The sequence below is a fragment of the Atta cephalotes genome (genome assembly GCF_000143395.1).
Source record: "Atta cephalotes unplaced genomic scaffold scaffold00050, whole genome shotgun sequence".
NCBI lineage: Eukaryota > Metazoa > Arthropoda > Insecta > Hymenoptera > Formicidae > Atta > Atta cephalotes.
The window spans coordinates 447,395-467,931 of record NW_012130114.1 but is presented as its reverse complement, the minus strand read 5'-3'; the positions used below and the strand labels follow the sequence as shown (position 1 = coordinate 467,931).

Sequence of the window (20,537 nt, the reverse complement as noted above, 5' to 3'; positions counted from 1 at the left end):
TATTATTTTTGCTGTTTAAAATTTTTGACAACACTCTTGCTTCTTTAAGACTATGACACACATAAAAACGTAAAACAGCATCTAATGAGATTCTAGCATAGTGCCACACTAAATTAATCTCCATAATAGCATGTCAGACAAATACCACTTCTGATTTGGATACTTTAGTGTTTCCAGATATCTTTTCTACTTGTTGCAATACAAGATTATCTGAGAGTGTTGACGTAGTACTACGTCATAAAGTGAGTCACTAAAGCATCCAAGCTCAGTACAGGCACAAATGTCGAAGTGAATCGTAGTTTTCGAGATTCCGCTATCTCTCCGTTCTCCGGTAAACTCGAAGTGGATTGCTTTAATCACTTCACAATCTACTCTCGCAATTCAACTCATTACATCAGTTTCTCGGTCAATTCAGTGCATAAATCTGTTACATTAAGTCACGTGTTACTTTGTTTAAAAAAAATGGCATCGTTGAAACCGATGTTAAGCAAGGATGTGCCTGATATCGAAGTAAGTGAAAATTTTTTGCCGTGATGTTAGGAAATGATTTCTAATTTAATAATCTCCTTAAGATGTTGGACAGACATGTTTGTAAATGTGAATATTTTGAATTATTTTTCACCTTGATAAAAAATCGACAGTTTTTTGAATATTAAAGAAGTGTAAATAAAGAAATTTAATGTTTGCTGGACTGAATGGTTTGAATTTTATTTTTATTGCTCTCAGAATATCATCCATAATATATCCTTAAAATATCATCCATGATATTCTGAAAATATATTTCGAATATTGTAATTAATATATTTTATAATATATTCTAACAATATTTCATGTACATTTTTAAAATACAGAAAATATTTTAATTTATCTGAATTTATACTGAATATATGTTATTTTCAGCATATTCAATGAGATAATGGGAACTTATATGAGATTATTCAGATAACAAAATGTTCCTTGGCATAAGAAAAGAAATAGGTGCTTAGCAAATTCCTTTTGCCATCATGTTACTGATGCCGGTTATTAAAAACGAGAATTAATGAACATAAAAAACATATTAACAGAAAAACTTCCTGCCAATCAATTATTACTCAGCATAGATTTGAGCACAGTCAGTGAATTTGAATGGGAAATTATAAAATTTTAGATATAGAAAGACATTTGAGTAAAAAGCTCATCTCTGAAAATATTCATTACAAATTAGTATAGTTTGAATCTATAATCATAACACAGAATTTTTACACCATTCATATATAAGCATTTTAAAGAAATTAAATAAGTGACATATGTACTCGTCTTTAACTTTTGATGGTTTGTCTTTTTAAAGATTGACATTATAATAGTTGACTTATAAATTGTTTATATTCTGTTTTAACGACTCTTAAAATAAATTTGATGATGGTCAATATTTGACTTCCATGAATAGTATTTTTAGTAATATGTTTATAATTTATTTTCTATATTATTTTTATTTTTTATTATAATATAATGTGTTGCGCTTCGAACTGTGATCTGCAAAGGCGTGAGTAGTAAAAGTAATAAAAGTGAGAAACTATGTAAAATCAATACAATTGATTGTTGTTTTCATTATTGTATCAGTTACTTGATTAAATAACGAAGAGAAAACGACATTTTTCAATTAGAAATATGCTCATTCTCTGTCGAAGATGTAGAGACCACCTCCAACATGTGCAGATTATATTGTTAATGAAAATTACATGGTATTGCAGATGATAGTAAAGTAAACCGAAACATCCAAGAATATTACATCAACAAATAATGTAAAAATATTGTGAATATATTTTATGTATTGCGTTCTAAATACCGCGCTGTAAATGAAAACGCGCCACGCTCGTGCTCATATTTTTAAAGATATGAAATAATTGAATATTTGTTGAAGTTATATAGCATCAAGAGGAGTACAATATACTATTAATAGTTTTTCTATGAATAGAAGCACTTTGGAAATTTCAAGTCTATCTCCACTTTTTTAAATGAAATTTTATACAGATTTTTTTTATACAGTATGATTTCTTTAATTATTCTGCATATAAAAATATTGAGATAGTAATGTAAAAAAAACCGATAGATCAGAAGATTTTATACTTTATTCTTTATCGTAGAATGATTCAGAACAATCCAAGTGTTCCTTAAGAAATGTATTTCTGATTGAATTTTAAGACGATTTTTCCTTTACAAAAATTTTATCCAAAGCTTAGTTTTCAAATTACAAGAAGAAATAGCGTATCACGGGTCGCATATAGGAAACGGGCAGGAGTGGCACTCACGATTAGACGCAGGCTCTTTACGCACGAGACGCACATTGACCGGACACATTCATAAAAAACATTATAAAAATACATTCCAACATATCTACAGATTTTACTGTCATGATAGACTTTGACGGCAGATTGATAGCAAAATCCTAATAGGAATAGCAAGATCTGTGCAATCTGATGGTAATTGATAGCAATGACGATAGAAATCGAGCAGATTCTGTTTTGTTAATGGCATAATATAATACAAACTAATATGTTGTATATGTATTTATTTGTATATTTAAGCTTTAATAAGTAAAATATGCAGAAAAAACTTTTTCATGATGCATGAATATAAATATATATAAATTCTTACGGAAAAGAATCACTAGTTGGATATTGTAATCCATAATTACCATATATATAATCCCGCGTGAAATTATTACACGGATCACATACGTGTAATTACTGCAATCTGTGCACTACTACTCCTGTAATCTATGTACTATCTTTTCTGTAATCCGCCGATTTTACAGTGCGAAAATATCACATAGATGCCTGTAATATTAGGTGATTACTGTAATATTTTTGTCGTCGCTATATATAACCACACGGATACAATAGCTAGCCAGTGATTCTTTTCCGAAAGGAAACATACATAAATACATATATAAACATATTCATATTATATAATATAATTATATATGAAATATGTCTGTACATGTCCATACAGCTTTCTTTTTTTTGTAAAATTACTTTCTATGCAACAATTCAACAACGCATAGACATCCAAACAATGTATCGTGTTTACATGGATGTACTAAGTACGTATATCCCAAAGACATTCAATAGTTTTTCATACGTACACTGTATCGCATAAAGATGATGAATCTGATAAATGAAGTTAATACATCCAGTCTCCAATGGCACAGACAATTAATTCTAAAAATATTCTTCTTATATATAAATTTTCGAAAAAAAAGGACACCAAATATCAAATCAACAACATTCAAAAACTATCAGAAAAACTTTATTAATTTTCGTCTTGGAGCCCAATTATAGAAATTCCCTTCAAGGCATCATTTTATCATTTTATAAAAAAAAAAAAAGAGCGGATAAAAATTTTCACTGAGAAATCTCATTATACTGCGCTTCTATTCGATTGATATCAGGAGACACGGATATTCCAAAATTGACTGCCTGTATTGAAAATCTATTGCAGCCTATTATTTTGCGTGATGATTCTATCTTTTTATTTTCTGACTTTTTTATCTCGTATAAAGAATGAAGATCTTTCATGAGTTTTTACAAGTTTGAACAAATATTGAACTAATATTGAAGGTTTTATAAATATTATAGGCATTTTTTAGATTATATTAGATATTTTAAAGGTATTCTTATCTTATATTCTAAGATAATATACCTTTAAAACGTCTTTTGTTTATCTTTTAATTTTTTTCAAACTCTTATCTTATATTGACAAAAACTACCGATATCACTTCTCTGATTGTGAAATAATAATGAATTATATATTTCAGAATATACTGAACATCAATCCGAAGTCCAAAACTTATACAAATTTCATGCCATCAGCGAGCACCAAACAGAACAAACAGCATTGGAAAAGAAATATCCTTGAGAAATGTGATGTAAGTCGTTTTAAATTTATTTCGTAACTGTTTAAATGTAATAAATTGGATTATTCATTGTAAGAGTTTAAAGTCAAATTGATGGAAATTATTTTTGAAAATTTGCTTCAAATAAAACAATTATATACATCAAGAATATATATATAAGAGTAAATCCACATATAAATATGTGATGTATATATATATATATATATATATATAATGATATATACACGTAAATGTATGATATAAATATTCATTACATATACATATATATAATAAATATACTTACAAATTAAATTTTAAAAATATAAATAAAAAGTTAGGGATTTTTGTATAATATGTAGATACACATGTAAATATAATAAATTTATCATTTTATTAATAGTTATTAATAAGTCAAATTGCTTATTCATATTAATAATAATAAACGATTTTATTAAGACCGTAATATAATAAATACTAATTGTAAGTAAGAATATTCAAGTCTATAATGGTCGAAGCTAGATCTTTAATGCTTTAAATAATTTAATGTGAATTATATACAAGATCCGTCAAAAGTCCCGAACCACTTGAATAATTTCTGAATGATTCGAGAAATAGGATTAAAATTTACAGGAATATAATGGGATCATAAAATTTGAATCTCAAAAACACCCACCTTAACATTCCTGGGCGAAGGGGGAGAAAGGGGCTTGAAAATCTTAAATGGCTTGTAGGTCGAGGACTCGTTTGAAAGAGCTTTCGAGACGAAAACAACATAAATTGACCAAGATTTCTATGATTTTTTTTATGAGTTATGAGCAGAGTTATGAACATTGTTATTCAGAAGAAAAAATTTATTGTGTCATCATATCCAAATTCACAAGCGATTACATACATACAATGTGTATATATGTATACACATGAAATTCCACGTTTCATGTGCGTCTCGACTCGGTATCACGTAAACAATTTTTTCATATACCGACCACGTATGAAACAATAATGTTTTCTCAGAGTTAGTGTTCTCTCAGAGAGCGATATATTACCTTATCTACTTATCTCTTTTGTTTGCTTAGTAATTTTCATTCTAGTACATTTCTATTGTCAGAAGATGCTTTTGACCGAGACGGAAAGAACGATTGTATTGATGATGAGAGGATATGGTGACAGAATAAGATCCTATCGAGAAGTAGTTGAATTATACAATGCCACTTATCCTGACCAATGTGATCCAATTTCAAAATCAACTGTTGAAAGAACTATTGCTCGTTTCCAAAGAACTTTAATTAAAGATGAGCCAAGATCTGGAAGACCCAAAAGCACTACTAATGATGATAAAGTTGCAGATGTTCTAAACGATAATTCTTTTATATCGGTCTCGAGAGTTCAAGAAAAGAAGAATGATATTAGCGTCAGTTCGTCGAATTTTGAGGAAGCATTATTATCATCCTTACAAAATGCATCTCCAGCAGCTATTCGAAGACGACTATGACAGAAGAGTGGAATTTTGCGACACAATGATGACAAATTTGATGACAATAATCAATTTTTCAACTGGATCTGTTTCTCTGATGAAGCAACATTTGAATTAAACGGTTCTATAAATTGACAGGATGTGAAGTACTGGGCAGATGAAAATTTGAATGAGAGAAAGTTACACGCAGAAAATTAACGCTTGAACCAGAATAATGTTTATAATCGTATTATAGGACTGTTTTTCATTGAAGGTAACATAATTTCAGATAATTACTTGAATTTGCTAAGAAATCAAGTGATATCGGCTATTCAAGATATTTTAGATTATTGAAGAAGCTTTGCAGAATGTTTGGTTCCAGCAGGATGGGGCTCCAACTCATTTTTCTCTGGTGATTTGAAATTTTCTTAAAGATGTTTTTATTGATCGATGGATTGGTAGAAGAAGCACAATAGAATGGTCGAGATCTAAGCTCATTAGACTTTTCTTACTAGAGGCATTTGAAAAGCAAAATCTATGAGAGCCCGAAATTAGAAGAGCTGCAAAGAATAGTGAACGTTTCGAATTCAATTACATCAGAATGCATAAGTAACGTTATAGATACATTTTACGTACGCATAGGATACTGTCAAGTTGTTAGAGGATATCAATTCAAACAATTGATAAAATAATGTTTTTATTAATTATGTTATATGTAATAAAATTAATAATGTTTTTATTTCTTCACAAAGATCATTGTTTCTCTCACACACACACACACACACACACACACGCGCGCGCGCACGCACGCACGTACGTACGCATACAAGAGATGTAACTTTTTCTTCTGAATAACAATATTCAAATCATAACTCTGACAAAAAAAAATCGTAGAGATCTCGGTCAGTCCGCGTTGTTTTAATTTCGAAAAGCTCTTTCCAACGAGCCCTTACTCGAGGACCTACATTAAGATTTTTAGGTCCCCTTCTCCCCCCCTTCCCCGAAAATGTTAAGGTGGATGTTTTTGAGGTTCAATGAATTTTATGATCCCATTATATCCCTGTAAATTTCAATCCTATATCTCGAACCATTCAGAAATTATTCGATGGTCCGGGACTTTTGGCAGATCCTGTATATACTATATACAAACTACGCGCCGAATTGGAAGGGCGACTGAGGATGCAACGTTGTCGTTGGTACGCAAAGCAAAAGATAATATTTTTTGTTCTTCTTTTATTTCATTAATCAAAATAAACTACATAAATATTTCAAAGAAAATTAGCCAATTATGGTATATGTTAACAGAGATTTTACAATATCAATCCTGTAAATTTGATGGTCATGCTGCGCATCCAAGGAAGAATAATTAATAATTTGTAATTTGCTGAAGAAGACTCCAAAAAGAATCGAAACATACATTTTGATTAATGAAATAAAAGAGTAACAAGAAATATATTCTATTACTTTGCGTACTAATGACAATGTTGCACTCTCAATCGCCCTTGGTATTCTCTACTTCTTATTTAATTGTGGAGAGTCCATAAAAAGATTACTTTTTGGAATATTTTATATAAAATTATTGTATATAAAATTGTATAAAATTATATGTATATAATTATATAACCTGTAAGAAATTAGCCCCTCACTTTTGGAATCAACTTATTTTGAAAATTGTACCGAATTGTGCTACATTGTGCTCGAATATTAAAGTCAAAATATGAAAAATATGTTAGAAAATTTAAAAAACGATTTTTTAGATCAATTCCCCTACTTTGCGATTTTTTCAATTTTCATGATTGTACTGATGTAGATTATGTTAAATTGTACTAATGTTGTGTCAAAGTAGTACTTTCAAATAATGATAATAGAAATTATGATAAAAAAATGATTTTTGGTAATTCGGAATAAAAATGACGCTTAGTTATATACGTTACATACGTATCAATTATTCAATACTCAATAGGTGTACAACTTTGTTTCCGCCGTTTTTTTTCCGAAATTCGAGGTTTTATTGTAAAAAACTGGTTATACATTTATGATTCAAAGTATTGTCCGCTGGCCATTACTTTCTCCCATCTTTCGGGTAGCGTACGAATCCCGCGTCGAAAAAACTGGTCATCTTTTGAGGCTATTCACGAATCGATCCAATTTTTTACTTCTTCATAAGAACCGGAAGTGCTGGTCAGCCAGGCCGTGTGCCATTGATCGAAACAAGTGATAATCAGAGGGAGCAACGTCTGGAGAATACGGCGGGTGGGGTAGGACTTCCCATTTTAACGTTTCCAAGTATGTCTTGACCACTTTCGCAACATGGGGTCGAGCATTGTCATGCTGCAAACTTTATCGTGTCTCTCGTTGTATTGTGGCCGTTTGTCTTTCAATGCTCGGCTCAAACGCATCAATAGCGTTCGATACCGATCGCCTGTGATTGTTTCAGTCGGTTTTAAGTTCATAATACACTACGCCGAGCTGGTCCCACCAAATACAGAACATGACCTTGGACGTCAAAATCACCGTTCTTGAAGCGTTGAAACCACTCACGACACGTTCTTTCACTAATAGCGGCCTCACCATAAGTATTTGAGAGCATTCGATGAGCCTCAGCCGCAGATTTCTTCATATTGAAGCAAAAAATTAAAATCTCCCGCAACGACGAGAATTTGGTTCGTAAACTGACATTTTCAATCGAGAATAACTTTATGATGCAGACACAAATCGACTAATTTTCTATGGGATTATGTTGACATTTCTATGGGATTATGTGGACAGATGCCCAAGTTTGTATGACGTCTATGATCTATTTATTTCGACCACTTACTGCTAAAGCCATCTATAGGAAAACGGCGGAAGCAAAGTTGTACACCAAGCAAAGTTGTACACCAAGCAAAGTTGTATAAAATTGCATAGAGTTGTGCCAGCTTAGCATAACTCAGCACAACCTTCAAATCCTCTGTACAATGATATTAAGGGCACTTTATCTTTGCGCGCGGACTTTGGCATTCGACTATTTTGTCCATAATACAGCTTTGTAATTTTTCGACGTCGACGATACTGTTAATTAAGATACAATTTCAATTGTGTCGCTTGTCGCAGCAATAAATGACTGCATTCTTAATTTGTCCACAAAATATATATTCGATACGTTTCCATTCAAAATGATCGAATTAATGTAATGGAAAAATAAGACAATCTGCCTTAAGCATTCATCTATTCAGATTAGGAAAACAAGTTTTTTTTATCTGAATAGTTATTAGACTGCATAGTGAAAACGTCATCCGAGTGGCCCCGCGCATTATCTTATTATTCAGTGTTAAACACAAAGATAAAGTGATACATGGGAATACTCGGATAATTTTTCAAACGTAGCCTAACTCTACATTTAATAATTTGCTTCATGAAGCATATCATCACGTTTTTCTGCTGTAGTTTCTTTCATTTTGAATGAAAACGTGTCAAATGAATATATTTTTATCAAATTTCGTAGTGATGCGTATTCTAAATAATTATCACAATAAATAAATACAAATTTCTTATGAATGAAAAATTTGTTGCGTGCGATTTTATCTTATTTAACTCTGATTATTTTGCTTTTATTTCCCATTTTATTTATACAGACTTTTTTTTATGACTGCTCAATATATTATATTAATTTAATTATTGTATTCGTTATTATTTGCGATAATTTCATGAAATTTTCAGATGACTGTTGTACATACTTATGGCATATATGATCATAGACGAAAAGAGCATTTCGACTCATAGGTATATGGAAGCATATAACCGGTTTTTGTTGATAATTTTAACAATAATTTTTTTTTATCCACGTTTATGTCATCTTTCAAATAAAGGATCAACCTAAAATCTCTTTTTATATTTTCTTTTTAAATTTGTATATTCATTAATGTATATAAATGTTATTAGTCTATTTTGCCATAGTTTTGCGTTATTTTTATTGTGCACAATCGCATCAACTTGACAGGTCCAATCGTAATACCATTTATGACATTATAGACTTTATAGCACTCTATATGACAATTAATATAATTACTAAAAATTTATCGCTGTTAACCCATTTATATGAGCGACGTAGATTAGCGATATATGAAATGAATGACTTGTTTATCGCTGAATATGAGTGACAAGCGATATTATGAATATTTACCGGTAATGATATTATGAGGATTCTAACCCACAGCAGCAGCAACCAGCAGATGGCGCTCGCGTTGTGGGACTAACGTCATTAGGGTCTATTCTTTTCCCTCTTTCTCCTTTCGAATAATCTATGATTCATCTCATTTACTATTTGAGATGACTTCACTAGATCGACCTCCATGAAGGCGTTTTTCTCAACCTCCTTGCGAGAACATCTTCATCCTTGATCTTTTCAGCGAGAGCGTCCTCGTTGTTCTTTTCCTCCTCTTCTATTCACCATCACTACTTCCATCACAGATTTTTCGAAATTTAACGGTTCAAGATATTTAATAATAACTATTATCTGTTCTTGCATTAGACCGCACTAGAACTTTCTTTCAATAAATCGATCTTATATCTATCTTATTTTAAGTTCCACAAAAGTGTACATTAGTTGAACGACAGAAAACAGATCTTATAATATAATAAAATCATCTCCGCGTTCGGATAAAACTGACGCAGAGAAAGTACATTCTTCGCTGTATAGCGAGGCTGCATGAGGTATATTTACAAGTGACCGTTGTATATAAAACAAGTCAAGTCAAAAGTGCCTCCGCGAGAAGATCGGTCAGTTCAGAAACAGTTGCTTTTATTTATAGAGTATATATAGATATAGATACAGAGTATATCCATATCAAATTCTGTTTTTATATGCATTGGTTTAGGGTATTGGAGCGCCGATATCGCTGTGCGCGCTATCTCATATATACTTACCATTTTTTTTCTCGATACATTGCCGTCTTTTCCTATTTCCATTTTTCTTGTCTCACACAAAAACGTGTCACAACATGTTCAGGCAATGACATCATCAATATAATTTGATACAACAAAAATGCAACGTTTACAATTTCGCAAGCGCTGTTTTTTCAAGAGCATTCGACATGTCCAGGTGATGACATCATCAATGTAATTTGGATACAATTACGACGTTGCCAAATATTATGTATAATGATATAAAATGTAAAGATCTAAGTGCATCGCGTCATTATTCAAACAGATAACGTAAGTGACAACATGGAGCATAATTTGATAGAGCAAACTGCTCAACAAATACCAGAGAAAAGAGTATATCGCATAGGAACAATGTTGCGACGAATATCTGGATTGAACATTTGGAAGAACAGAACCGTGTCAAATGCCCGCGATTATTGGTAATAGATAATCACTAATCGCATGTATCGCGCGCCTCGAAAGTTTGAAAGAATCAGTGCGCCGATTCAGCATGTAGGTGCCGGTTACATCGTGGGACTCCGATGGCGCGAGATCGAAACGGTGTTCGAAAGTCGTATTCTGACGGACGCGATAATAAACTCCAATCATACTTCATATCGAACTTCGCAGATTCCCGGAGATGCGAGAAATGTGAACGAGCGTGTAACAGAGCGTAATGTAAAATTATGACTCTATCAAGATAAACACTATATTTAAAGGTGAATTCATAGCAGGTGATAAACGCGCGAATAAGAATATCACTACCCGAAACTTTGAACTCTTTCGATGCACTGATTTGCGTGAGTGGCACATCATCAGGCCTACCTTGGCATCGCTCGAAGAATTCCAGAAAACATGACAGCGAGTGGGCGCTGTCACGAATCCTCAACTTAACTGTCAACATGAATAAATTAACTCCCAATCCCCGTAAGATGTTACATTGAACTCTTGTGAGAAATTATACTGAAGAAGGTCATAATCAATGTGCATTCATGAACAATGCGTGTTTTGCCTGGTTGGTAATCGCCGCTTTATAGCTGGCTAAAAGACATGCGGATCGGAAATTTTCATATCCGCATTATTCTACAGTGTTAAATCTTACAAGCATTGAGTTTCCCATGATATTAAAGGACATTCCGAAATTCGAATGTTTGAACGCGGTGTCGATCAACGTACGTGTACGGTATCGAAAATGGACAGGTCCTCTACGTCTCACCGACGATAAAGAGAAATACGTCAATATGCTGTACAAGATCTACGCAACGACTGCAGTCTTGGCCACAGTCTTTGCGTGGATCAAGAATCTGTCGTGTCTCGTGAGCTCGCAAATGACTGGGAACAAGAAGAAGGATATATTTCTGCAACCGGTAAATACATGAAAAATTATAATTTTCTTAAAATAACAATAATAATAACAATAATAATAATAATAATAACCATTTTTGTTTTTTTTTTTTCAGATGCCTGCACTACTTCAGTTCGAGAAATGTCAAGTATCTATCAGGTTGCTCCTCGTCTTGATAAAGTGGATTGCAAAGTTCACGAAACGTTGGTACTTCAAGAATGAATCTGGACACGGAGAAAACCCGCGTTACTATTATGTATTACTATTATTTTAATTTACACTTCATATATCATATGCTTTTTACGTTTATATACATATTATGTTACTATTACTTTTATGTATTATCTTAATTTACACTTCATGTATCATTTTTTACATTTTTATATTTTCGTACATGTATATGTATTTTTATATTGCATCTTTGTACATTTATCTATACATATATATTTTTATATATGTACACAGTTTCTATGTGTGCATTACGTAATATATTTACATATTGTGTATATATATATATATATATATATATATATATATATACTATATATATATATATATATAATCCTATGAATTTTTTTTTTATATTTTAGCAACATAATTCTCAATTCTTTTCACTAAACTTTGATATTAATTTATAAAAAGTCGAATAATTATCTAATTTTCGAAGTAATCTCTCTCGCTTTCTACGCATTTGCGCTATTTTTTTGGAAGGTATTGAATTCCACTTCGGAAAAAAGTCATCGTTGCTTTTTTTGGTTGTCCCGGACATTTTTCATGAAGGTCGAAATTTCTATTTTGGAACCGCTAGAATCATTTCTTACAGGTTCTGTAGAAAACAGCATCTTCCCAAAACCGAACAAATTATTTCCTGTGCTTCAGCGGCACTTTTTTTCAATTGAAAAACTAAAAGAAGGCAATGTCTCAAATGTTGCATTTCGAACGATTTTGTTTTTACTACTTTTTTAAATTAGATTAGTACAATCGTCAACAATTACAGTGCATTTGAAAATTTAAAGATGGCACTCCAATATTAAAATATATAAATTTGCGGGGAAAATATATAAATTTGAATAGGTACTCTTATCAATTGAAGTTAAGGATCCAGAATTAGTTGCGCAATACATATAATTATATCTAATACATATGTATATGAAATATGTACATCGTAAATCTTTCTTTCTTTTTTTATAAAGTTACTGTTTAATATAATAATAATAATAATAATAATAATTAATAATAATAAAAAACAAAAAATTAAGAGAAGTGTTCTGTTTTAATGATGAAGTATAATTAATTTTCTTTGACTCGTTTCTCTTAATTGCACTTACGGATTAAATAGTTCTTCTCCACAATTAAAGTATCGCTAAAAATATTAACTGCGAGCTACAATATGAAAAATAAAAGAAATGAAAAAATTATAGTTTTGTCATCGACTTCTGTTGATTCGTCACAATATGTGCTGGATACAAGAGTTTCGGACCTTGCACATTTACAATATTAATTAGCTAATGGTCTACAAAAAATGTTAAAGAACAATACTAAGCCTGTAGAAATGAGCTAGGAGTTTAGTGAAAGAGAATAGAGTTGCGGAAAATTATGTTTGTATATTGTGAGTGAAATTGACATGAAACTATGGCACCACATCACTAGTCGGCAATACGAGCGGGAACGATATCGATCGACGGTACTCGGCGGAATTCGAGTAATTCTGACAAAACGGCCGCGAGTGACACGTTAGTGACGATATGCGTATCTCATTACAATGCGTTATGCAAAAATCTGTGTCGCGGCCTTTAGAATTATTTACACTAATTTCATAAAATTTTATGGTGCTTCCATCATAAATCATTAAGAGAATTTTCATTTCATGATGATTATGATTGCCAATGATTACACGGAAATTCAAAATAATTTATGCTGATTACGTGTGACTTCTGTGATTACACATAATTTCCAATCATTGCACAGAAATCTCAAATAATTTCTGTTGATTACATACGATTTTATTATGATTTTTAGTGATTCCATGATTTTATTTGATTTCATAAACACATCTGATTGCAAAATGATTACATAAGAATTTCTTAAGGATTTCATGATTTTGGGAACATTATCCTATGATTATATTAAGTAGTTATCCCCGAGTCACAATGTTTCTAATCGAATAAAATCATTTGTTATCACTATAAATGTGATAATTACATATGTAATTACGAGAAATCATTATATAATCAAATGAAATCAGTTGTAACCAGACGAAATTTGTAATCAGATATCACATGAAATAAAATGTAATCAGTGGGACGTTATTTCAGTTAGTGATTACTCTCTTGATCATGTATTCAAATATCAACGCACGCTTTTTATTTATAAATTGCAGCTTGTTTTCAGAAAATTATTTTATTAAAATATGAATAAATAAAATCTCGTAATGCTCTTTTATTTTATCCTACATGAATTTTACTTACAAGAAAATGCAACATCGCTGAATCCATCTGATAGCGACGTCACAAACTGTTCATTGATGAACTTTGAGTTTGTTGAACTCTAATTTGCTAGACTCACTATAAAACTTGAAATTTCAGCAATGGAAATAATAAATTTTTCTGTCTTTCTCAAATTACTCTAAAATCAGTTGAAATATTTTCTTAGATTACTTTGCATTAACATTTTTTATATACTTTAAATATATTTAAAAATTTCTTAAGTAAATTCTTAATATCATCTTTAATAATCTTAATTTCATTTAAAATAAATTTTTCCAAAGAAATATCAACATAAATAGTATGCGATTATCATATTATCAGGCATTACGTGATGTTTAGGAAAAATTAATATCCTATCTGCAAAATCATTCGATAACATTCATCATCCGATAACACGACATAATTCTCTCATTATTTTCTTGAATTTACCAAGAATATATTCATTAATTGTAAAAACTGTTAATTTTTCTTCTTCCTTTCTCAGAGTTGCGTATCTCTGACAAAGAACTTTGATGACATTAAGCATACTACCTTAAGCGAGCGTGGAGCTTTGAGGGAAGCGGCACGTTGTTTAAAATGTGTCGATGCACCTTGCCAAAAATCCTGTCCCACGCAACTGGACATTAAAGCCTTCATTACCTCGATTTCCAACAAGAATTACTATGGTGCGGCTAAAGCGATCCTATCAGACAATCCTCTCGGCCTCACTTGCGGCATGGTTTGCCCAACCAGCGATCTTTGCGTGGGTGGATGTAATCTTTATGCAACTGAGGAAGGACCTATTAACATTGGCGGGCTACAACACTTTGCGGTGGATGTAGGCAACCTTAATTAATAATATTTATTGTATTAAATAAAATTTTTACAAAATATAATTTACTATAACATTTATAAAATGTTTAACAATAAGAATAATATAATGATGTATTCTGTATAAAAAATTTCGAAATTGAAACTGATATACCAAATATTTTCTTTAGTTTTTCTTTAATTTTTAAAAATAATATGATACATAAAAAGATGGAGTTATATTTATATATAATTTAAGTTTTGATTAAATAATAAACGAAATTTTTTATATATAATAATTAATTAATTCGTATATTAGAATTAATTAATTCGTTCTCTTTTAGATTTTCAAGAAAATGAATATTCCTCAGACCAAAAAATTCAATCAAACGGTACCTCATGCAAACACGAAAATCGCCCTGCTCGGTTGCGGACCAGCTTCTCTTTCGTGCGCGTCATTTCTTGCTCGACTCGGTTACGATGATATCACGATCTTCGAGAAAGAAAAGTATGTCGGCGGATTAAGTTCTTCCGAAATACCACAGTATAGACTGCCGTATGATGTTATTAATTTTGAAGTGGATCTCGTTAAAGATTTAGGAGTAAAAATCGAATTAGGAAGGTCATTGTCTGAAAATGATTTAACAATACAGGTAAAATTAACTTAAAATAAAAATAAAAATTTATTATCTAATTTGTTGCATTAGCTTAAAAATAAAAATTCGCATTTTTAAACTCATTATCTTTTAATACTTAACTTTAAGATATTGTTCTACAAAAATTTGTTATTAACACATTATCAATAAATGTGAAAATGTTTCAGGATCTTCAAAATGCTGGATATAAAGCTATTTTTTTAGGAATTGGATTACCTGAGCCGAAGAGCATTTCAATTTTTGAAAATCTCACGCCGGAAATGGGCTTCTTCACCTCAAAAAGTTTTTTGCCCATTGTTGCGAAAGGCAGTAAGCCGGGTATGTGCGCTTGCAAGAATAACCAAGAACTTCCGTCTCTTCGGGGCAACGTGATCATTCTCGGTGCGGGGGATACCGCTTTCGATTGTGCCACTTCTGCTCTGCGATGTGGTGCTAGAAAAGTCTTCGTTGTCTTTCGGAAAGGCTTCACCAACGTACGGGCAGTTCCAGAAGAGGTAATTTAATCGTTCATCGTTTACAAAAAATTCTTCTTTTCATTAATCTCTAATCTTTCTAACCTGGAAATAATTAGAAAGAAGAAACTTATTTTAATATTAAAGTTAAGTTTAAAATTTCTTTTAATTTCAAATATTTAGAATTAAAGATATGTGGTAAAGATTTTTCAAATTTGATAACGTTTCTAAAATTATTTCTCAGATGGATTTGGCAAAAGAAGAAAAGTGTGAGTTTATACCTTTTCAATCTCCGAAACAAGTCATCCTTCACAATGAGAGGATCATCGCGATCGAATTTTGCAGAACTGAACAAAATGAGAATGATGAATGGATAGAAGACGAAGAGCAAAAGGTCATTTTGAAGGCGGATTTCATAATTTCAGCTTTTGGTTCAGGATTGTATGACTTTACTGGTGAGTAATATTGCTTCGATTCAAGCAAAAATTTATGAACTATAGTATCAGGAAAAAAATTTTTCATGCATGAATATATACATATTATCTTGATCAAAAAGTTCCCGGAATTCATTCAGAAAATTCAAAATACAAGTTTTATTCATCAAAAGTGATATTGTCCCCTTCAAAGTACTCCCCATCGACTGCAACGCACTTATGCCAGCGCTTGATCCAGCTCTCGAAACATTTCTGGAACTCTATTGTCGGTATAACCGTCAGAGTCGTCTTCGATTTTTCCATTACCTTCTTTCGGCTGTTAAAACGCGTTCCCCGTAATGGTTTTTTGACTTGATTGAACAGAAAAAAATCGCAGGGTGCCATATCAGGTGAATGGCTGTTGGATGATATTTGTTTCGTTCTTGGTCAAAAATTCACGGATAATGATGACACTGTGCGACGGTGCGTTATCATGGTGCAAAATCCATGAGTTGTAAAAAATCGAAAATACGTGCAGAGGTAGATGTACTCAAGATGGCGTAACTTTTACAAATGTCAAGCTATGGTGATAAAATTTGGTGAGAATGTCAATGATAGATGTGGCAACCTAACCAAAAAAAAAAACAGAACTCAAATCAGCTGACTCAGAGTATCATCTGGTGATATTCCGGGAACTTTTTGATCAAGGTGGTATGTATAAATATGTATAAATATACATAAACATGTATAAATATTTATAAACATTTATAATTATATATGAAATATTATATCCATACATGTTCATACATCCTTCTTTCTTTTATAAAATGACTTTTTATAAAATAATTTTCCTAAGACATATTGGACATATTTTATATATAATTGTATATATTTTTGTATATTTATACATATATTAGGTGTACAACTTTGCTTCCGCCGTTTTTTTTCCGAAATTCGAGGCTTTATTGTAAAAAACTGGTTATACATTTATGATTCAAAGTATTGTCCATCGCTGACCACTACTTTCTCTCATCTTTCGGGTAGCGTACGAATCCCGCGTCGAAAAAACTGGTCATCTTTTGAGGCTATCCACGAATCGATCCAATTTTTTACTTCTTCATAAGACCGGAAGTGCTGGTCAGCCAGGCTGTGTGCCATTGATCGAAACAAGTGATAGTCAGAGGGAGCAACGTCTGGAGAATACGGCGGATGGGGTAGGACTTCCCATTTCAACGTTTCCAAGTATGTCTTGACCACTTTCGCAACATGGGGTCGAGCATTGTCATGCTGCAAAATCACTTTATCTCTCGTTGTATTGCGGCCGTTTGTCTTTCAATGCTCGGCTCAAACGCATCAATTGCGTTCGATCGCCTGTGATTGTTTCAGTCGGTTTTAACAGTTCATAATACACTACGCCGAGTTGGTCTCACCAAATACAGAGCATGACCTTGGACGTTAAAATCACCGTTCTTAAAGCATTGAAACCACTCATGACACGTTCTTTCACTAATAGCGGCCTCACCATAAGTATTTGAGAGCATTCGATGAGCCTTAGCCTCAGATTTCTTCATATTGAAACAAAAAATTAAAACCTCCCGCAAATGACGAGAATTTGGTTCGTAAACTGACATTTTCAATCGAGAATAACTTTATGATGCAGACACAAATCGACTAATGTTTCTATGTGGTTATGTTGACAGATGCCCGAGTTTATTGTACGACGTCTATGATCTATTTATTTCGACCACCACTTACCGCTAAAGCCATCTATAGGAAAACGGCGGAAGCAAAGTTATACACCTAATATTTATATAGTAGTAGCAGTAGTAGTAGCAGTAGTAGTAGCAGTAGTAGTAGTAGCAGTAGTAATAATAGTAGTAACAGCAAGTAGGATTATAAACAGTCACCGTTACAATGACTTAGCTATATCACTTCCCATTTCGAAATTTTTCGAAGTTTAGCAGTCTAACCTAGTCCTGTACCATATATTAGATCTATGCTCACTTTCTTATCTTTTAGATCTTCAGACTTAACGAAAATGTAACCCCATCTTTATCTTTTATGGGCGAACAGAGAGCAATGGTACAGGATGTGCAGGCTGTTCTCGCTCTGCTCTTCACACTATCGGCAATTTTTTTCTGTTCGGCGAGTTCAAGATTGTATAAATGTATTTTTAGAAGTAAATCTCGTGGAGATCTATGTCTATTTTTAATTTGTTTCTTTCCATAGCTATCAGTTATTTCATTCTGTCTTGTTTGGGATGTATAATTAATTATTGTTTTTTGGGATGTGTAATTAATTATTGTACATTAATTATTGTTTTGATTGTCGGCAACCTTTCGTCACTTTTCAAGAATTCTGCTAGCCATTCTTTTTATATATCTTCTTTTTATATATTTTTTGCTCGTAGAAAAGGGAATTCTGACGATTTATCTATTTGGATCCATTTTGATTTCCACTTTTAATCAGTTGCCTTCTCATTTTCGATACATTTTGATGTTCAGGAATCCATACTAGGATAATTTTGTTTGTTTCCCTTAGTTTTGCTAGAGCTTGTATGCATTTCCATATTATAGATGATTCTATATATGTATATAGATCTTAGCGAGTATCTCAATGGCTATCCTACTGTCTGCAGATATATGTAAGTACAGTATTTATTTCTTTTATTCAGAAGGATTTCTGCACACTTCAGGATAGTCAGATTCTCAGTTTGAAAATCTCTGGCTAGTTCATTCATTGCTTTTTCATGGTTTTAGGCTTATATGTATATACCCGTTCTGAAGAGGCCATTTGTTCCTGATTCATTCCAAATGTCTACGTTTGGATTGATTAAGAAATTTGAATCTTGCCAGTCCTCCTAGCTGCTACAAGGACTTTGAAGGACTTCTCTAGCTGTTTTCTAGATGTTTTCTGGAGATTTTATTTTTTTAATGTGAAAGGGTGTTTATCGAAAAGTCCCAGTCTCATATGACCTGGTCTCTTTTGATTCTTCTTGATCTTGACATATTAATATGCTGTCTGTCTGATTATGCTGATAATCACCTCAAGGATGAAGAATGGAGGATTACTTCCAGCGCCTCAGTTGGTGCGATCCTTATGGCCCTTGTTATAGCCTTTAGATATCTTCCCTACAGGCTTTTATACAGGTTCTTTGAAATCTTCTTCACTTAGGCCACCAAATTACTGCAACATATGTTCATCTTAGTATTAATACTATTTTTACAGCCATAAGCTCTGGGATTTAAGCTAAAATTTTTGCTTATGGCCCTTCTACAATTCCATGGAAATGTAGCATTTGTTTTTCTTTTCGTCGAGGTTTAAACTCCAATTTAGTTTCGCATCTAGATGAGTACTCAGATATTTGATCAAGTTAGTGTAATTTATCTTCTCATCCCAGACCTCTAAGGGTTTGTATTTTCTGGTGAAAATGATATTCGAGGTCTTGGCTGGATAACCATCAGTTTCCTCGTTTTGTATGATCTTCAGAGCTTCATCCATGCGTTCCTTGAGTAAGAAAGTTTCTCTTGATTACCACGGTCACGTCATCTTTCGTAGCTGTAGATCTGGAAGTCTGACTCTCTCAATTTTATGGGGTAATTCATGCACTATTAGACACCATAGAGAGGCACTCTCCCCCTGCAGGCAATCTCACCGGACGTCCCTCAATAGTACTATCGCTATGGCTGAGTCAGTTTCTTGCCAGCATGTTTTGCATTCAATCCACGAGCTTCCGGAATCTGTGTCTTTCCACGACTTCTTTAATCGATATATTTAAAGTATTATCAAAAACTCCTTCAATGTCAATAAAGACATCTATTGTGTAGACACCTATTGTGTGACCCTTCGCAATCATTTAAACCTCCACCCTACTATAAGATGCAGGGCAATATCTGTTGATTTGTCTTCCTTATGAACATGCTGGGAAGAGTTTAATGATCATATAAATAAAGGGCCATTTTTTAAGTATCTATCAATCAGTTTTTCTAACGTTTTCAAAATAAAAGACGTAAGACTGATAGATCTGTAATCTTTAGGTTGTATATGATCATTTCTTCCTAACTTGGGTATAAAAACCTACCCTAGTGCCAGACTGATGAAATATGCTTCATGGTTATGCTAATCCTAAGCACTTTTGTTAATACTTACACACACACACACACACACACA

General features: G+C 32.3%; 1 protein-coding gene across 1 annotated transcript in view; it reads left to right on the top strand.

Moving 5' to 3' along the window:
- The first annotated feature begins 462 nt into the window (after positions 1-462).
- The window catches only part of LOC105622942 (dihydropyrimidine dehydrogenase [NADP(+)]), a 71,949-nt gene continuing 51,874 nt past the window's right edge, over positions 463-20,537 (top strand). Inside the window, exons 1-6 of the mRNA XM_012204350.1 lie at positions 463-510; positions 3,797-3,907; positions 14,542-14,874; positions 15,191-15,499; positions 15,670-15,996; positions 16,199-16,409. Coding sequence (XP_012059740.1) covers positions 463-510; positions 3,797-3,907; positions 14,542-14,874; positions 15,191-15,499; positions 15,670-15,996; positions 16,199-16,409 — 1,339 coding nt within the window. The remainder of the gene's footprint in view (positions 511-3,796; positions 3,908-14,541; positions 14,875-15,190; positions 15,500-15,669; positions 15,997-16,198; positions 16,410-20,537) is intronic.